Below are 4,891 nucleotides of genomic sequence, written 5' to 3' on the forward strand. Positions count from 1 at the left end.
TTAATTTTTTTAATTTATAGAATATCTGTTTACTGCTGTACATATCTAAAGGATCATATCGATCATATTAGAGCATATATAAGGGTGTGTTAATTAGCAAGTGCTAATTGCAAGTGAATTTCTATCATCTCTGCGCTTACATTTGAGCATATATAAAGATGTGTTTTTACATATCTAAGGATCATATCAATCAATGATAATGAAATGTCCAATAGCTTCTTTTTAAATTGTTTTTAATTGGAATGTTTTAATGTCTATTTTGCAATTTTGAAGTCAATGTTAATGCTATGTTATTGTGTTTGTGGCCATATTGTTTGATTGCCAAATTCTGCCTTTATTACCACTTTTCAATGTTTATCGTGCATAACGATTTTCTAGTCCACTTTTCCACCCTTGATAGGGCAAAATTGCATATTGATTTGGTAAGTATTTTTTGAATGCAATATTTGTTGGGACATTTTTAAACTATTTTGGCTTTACATAGTAGTGTGAGTTTACATGTGTTTTGTTTGTTCTTTTTAATTATTTTGTCATTTAGTGTAAAGCTTAGTGATGTGTATTTTTTTTGTTTTTTGTTTTTGATGTGTTTTTATATTTTATTGTGACCTTTTAGCAAATGTTTCTTTTGAATAAAGTTATTTCTAAAATGTTGTTGTTTGTTTTTTGGGGGTTTATGTGATCTCCTTTCCAATCTCCCAGGGCACACAGTTTAAAAAGACAATTGTGATTGTTTTTAAGCTGTTCCTTTCTCAGAATTATTTGTAAGGCTAAAAACAGCACAATTGTCTTTATTAAAACTCAGTTGTTTGATGTGCATAGTTGTGCGCCAAACTTCTGGAGTGTGTAGTTCATAGTTGTGCACCACGGCGGACCCGCTACGTGCACCTGAACTGTTCTATCAGTTGAAAAATGCTCTGCACTTTTGCACAGTCCTCATTAGGTAAGTTTGGATTTCTGTATTTTGCATGTTTTGCTTCATCTGGATATGTATGTATAGACATGATTGCACATAAAGCCAAATATGTATGTTTGCATTTAGATGTGTGTACATATACAAAGAAAAGAGAAATTGGAAGAAGAAATAGGCAAAGAGGGCTTTTTGGACCATATTGCTTCACATTGCAAAGATTGCCTATTTCTTCCTATGATTTCGGATTTGGCATTGGAAGATATAAATTGGATATTGCTTACATTGAATAAACACCCTGAAAAGCTTGTTGGAGATCTGGTCATCATGCCACGCCCATTGTTTGGAGAGAGGGACCTGCGCTTTATTATTAAGGTAAGTGATTTTTGTGAAAAGTTTTAGGGGGGGGAGCGGGGAGGGGGATTATTTTTACTACAATAAGCCTATTTTTGTCCATGTTTGAAACACATTTCTATTTCAACATCATGCATGTTTGCACATTTCAATGTGTTTTATGCATCATGCATGTTTGCACATTTCAATGTGTTTTTAAGCTGCTTCTCATATTCCTCAGCCTAAGAACTCGCCATCTTTAATCCTTCACATGTCCTAAACCCTTGTTTGCAACTACTTCAAATGTTGAGGATCCTACTAGCTACTACTCAACTTCATTTCTTGAAGGTTGTTGCGGTGCACTTCAAATGCTTGCAATTTGGTGGGCTGGGATTTCTTAGATATTTTGGGACTATTATCTTTGAGTGTCCTCATAGGCTGCAAGATATGACATGCAGAATTCCCACACACAGATATCACAGTGTGCCCATGATGTCGTCACACATGCCCATAGAGTGGATATATTTTACCAAGCAGTTTTTTATATAGAAGCCACAGCACAGCTATAGAATGGGGGAGGGACAGCCTGTGTCCCCATCTAATTCTAGCTGCGGTCTTCTCACTGCCCAGCTCTTATCGGCCGCTGGAATCCTCTGCATGGATGACAGCTGAGAATGGAGCGTCCTCTATTGTTCTTTCAATGGATTACAGCTGCAGATGAGAGCTGGGTAGAGGTCCACACACCTAAAGTTGGCTGTTGACAACTATGTACATGCACTTATTTTGATGTGTGTATGTATGCTTTGTGAGAATCTTCAGGATTCTACCCCATTAAGCTCAATCAGAGGTAGATCATTTGAAGAGCATTAATTTGCCTCCTCGCTATCACGTAAGGCTGGAAATTATCTTTCTTTGTCCGGAGGACAGTGGAAGCCTTCTGCTAGAATATCCTCTGGCTAGCTAAGACCACAATCCTGATTTTGGTGAAGGCACATTATTCTACTGTCTCACATAGATATTCCCGTGTTTTGTATTTCTCTACTTTTTTTATAGATCTTTTTTTTTTTCACGTGTCAACAAAATAAATCCACATGTGCTGCATTATCTGACCCAGTGCAACAGTGCTTACATTTTGCCCCTAGATTGTATGTATGTCTGGCACTTACTAATGCTTCACTAAAACCAGATAAACAGAGTTTACATCTAGGAGCACAATTATTGTTTTTACAATGGTTTAAACAGGATTAAGATTAGTGGGGTGGCAACTGAAAGCTTCTTAGTAATAGTAATAGTATACCCATATATATCTACACACAATATTAACAAACAAGCAATTTACATTTGCAACCAAACTATGTTAATTTGCAACAGAAAATAAATAAATCACTCAATGAATTAGTTATCCCTTTTTTTCCTTTTTTGAGGTGTTTGGTTGATGTCAAAATAACTCACATTTTGTTTCTCTTTTTCTTTAGACAATGATTCGACACAAATATGACCAGCAAAGGTCTATTTTTATCAAAAGAAAAATCACAGAGAGGCTGGCAGACAGGCTGTGGACCCCTGCAAGGAGGCGCCCAACTGGGGCGCAAATACAGCATACTTGGAGCGACCTGAAACGTAGATGACCAGATTTGGTGCGCAAAGCTGGGGACCGCATCCTGTCTGGTAAGTTTTGCATTTTGTCTTCTCCGCTTGTTAAGGAGTGGTGTTTTAGAATGTTTGTTGTTTGTGTAAAGTAGTATTGTTTAGCCTAGAACTGTTTGTTTTTCACTTCCTATATTTTACTACCCTTATTATTTTTGGATATTTGATTTTGTTATTACAGCCAACTCTACATCACACCGGCAGATACAAATCCTACAGCGCCCACACAGGCGACTGGCCATCCCCCAGGATGTGGAGGAGGAGGAGACATCCTGGGGGAGGAAGACCCCGTCAGGGAGGAGGCAACTGAGGAGGAGGAGGTGCCTGTGCCATCCCCAGGTATCTACTTTAGTCCTGCCCTATCTACAAATCTACTTTAGTCCTGCCCACCCACTTTTACTTATGCTGTTCGTTTTTTATCTACAGCTGCTGCAGCGCCCTTGCCACCAACACCTCCTCCACAGGACACAAGTTCCTCATCTGAATGTAGGTATGTCTCCATTTTAGATATTGTGAACATTCCTTAAAAACCATGAATATAAAGTAGGAGATACTTTGTTAGGCCTAGCTCCATCAAGTACCATTTTAACAGAAGACAAGGGTTAAATGTCACTTAGCCACGTTTGTCCCTTGTGAAAACCCACAACCTTCATTGCCAACAAACTGCATCACTTTAGTTCCATAGCCATAATTAGCTTGGCCCCAGGAATAATCCGTAAATACGTTTTGTTATATTAATATATTTTTATATTTGTTGGGGTTTGCACATTTTAAATTTTTGGGGGGAGATTAAAAAAATAAAACTTTTGTAAAAAAAACTAAAAGCCAGATTTTGTTAATTTAATTTGATTTTTATTTCAGTGCACATTTCAAAGATTTTTCCAGCCTGGCTAATCTAATTCCATCCCTAAAAAACACAAAAAAGAAACCTTAGTTTTTACACAATGGTTATTTGAACCATAAAATATTGAACATGCTCTTAGCCTACACAAACCTGTTTTGCAGCTTGGCTGAGTTTGCTCCATTCCTCCATTGGTCAAAATATCCTGTGACCTTAAAAGTAACAGAGTTGGGTATGTTAGATATGTCCTCTTCAAAATATATGTAATTGTAACATAATTTAAGAATAGATTTGGCATAGAATACACAGCTGAACACCTTAGTATGTCATTTTAACCAACAGAAAAGTAGTTGACCTATTAGCAAGCACATTTATCTGTTACAGACAAGTGTCAGAGAAGTGCGGTGTGCCATATTTGGTCCCTAGACATAACTAGATTTGTGTCAATTTAGTGGACGGGCAAGGGCACGGGCACAGGGTGGACTGGCAGGGGCACGGGCACAGGGTGGACTGGCAGGAACACGGGGTGGACTGGCAGGGCCACGGGGTGGATGGGCAGGGGCAGGGGGTGGGCTGGCAGGGGCACAGGGTGGACTAGCAGGGGCACGGGGTTGGCTGGCAGGGGCAAGGGGTGGAAGGGCAGGGGCACAGGGTGGAGCCAGTGGGAAGAATGTAGCTGGCTGCTCTGCAGGAGATGGGGGGCCAGCAGGGCTTATTGGGATTTTGAATTATCGCCTGATGTAGGCGAGATTGTTGGCCCAGGGATTCAGTTAACATGTAACAGAGATGGTCAACTCTGATTGTGGCTGATTGTTCTTGGACCGATTCTATCAGACGATGCACGGCCGCCAGATGTTGTTGGTTAATTTCTCGGTCCTGGCGATTTTGATTTATGTTTTCATGTAGGAGCGTTAAGGACCAGTTCCAAATTATCTGAACTTGGGCCAGGCATCCTTGACTCCACTAATCTATCAAAATGGCTAACCAGCCTCTAACTGAGGTTTATAACCTGGCTGCCTACACTGGGTTGACCCAATCGACCTGCATCCACTGGTTGCTATAAAGGGAAAAAACAAAAAATTACTACAATATCATACAACTTTGTGGGTCACCATAACATTTTGCAGACAGCATCCTGACATTGAAACATCAACTAATGTTAG

The 4,891-nt window shown here is 39.4% G+C and overlaps 1 protein-coding gene across 1 annotated transcript in view; it reads left to right on the forward strand.

The window, feature by feature from the left end:
* The window catches only part of LOC140338863 (putative nuclease HARBI1), a 25,554-nt gene that overhangs the window by 17,319 nt on the left and 3,344 nt on the right, over nt 1-4,891 (forward strand). Inside the window, exons 2-3 of the mRNA XM_072423184.1 lie at nt 3,069-3,226; nt 3,314-3,377. Of these exons, the coding sequence (XP_072279285.1) occupies nt 3,069-3,226; nt 3,314-3,377 (222 nt within the window). The remainder of the gene's footprint in view (nt 1-3,068; nt 3,227-3,313; nt 3,378-4,891) is intronic.

The sequence above is a fragment of the Pyxicephalus adspersus genome, chromosome 10 (genome assembly GCF_032062135.1).
Source record: "Pyxicephalus adspersus chromosome 10, UCB_Pads_2.0, whole genome shotgun sequence".
Taxonomy (NCBI): domain Eukaryota; kingdom Metazoa; phylum Chordata; class Amphibia; order Anura; family Pyxicephalidae; genus Pyxicephalus; species Pyxicephalus adspersus.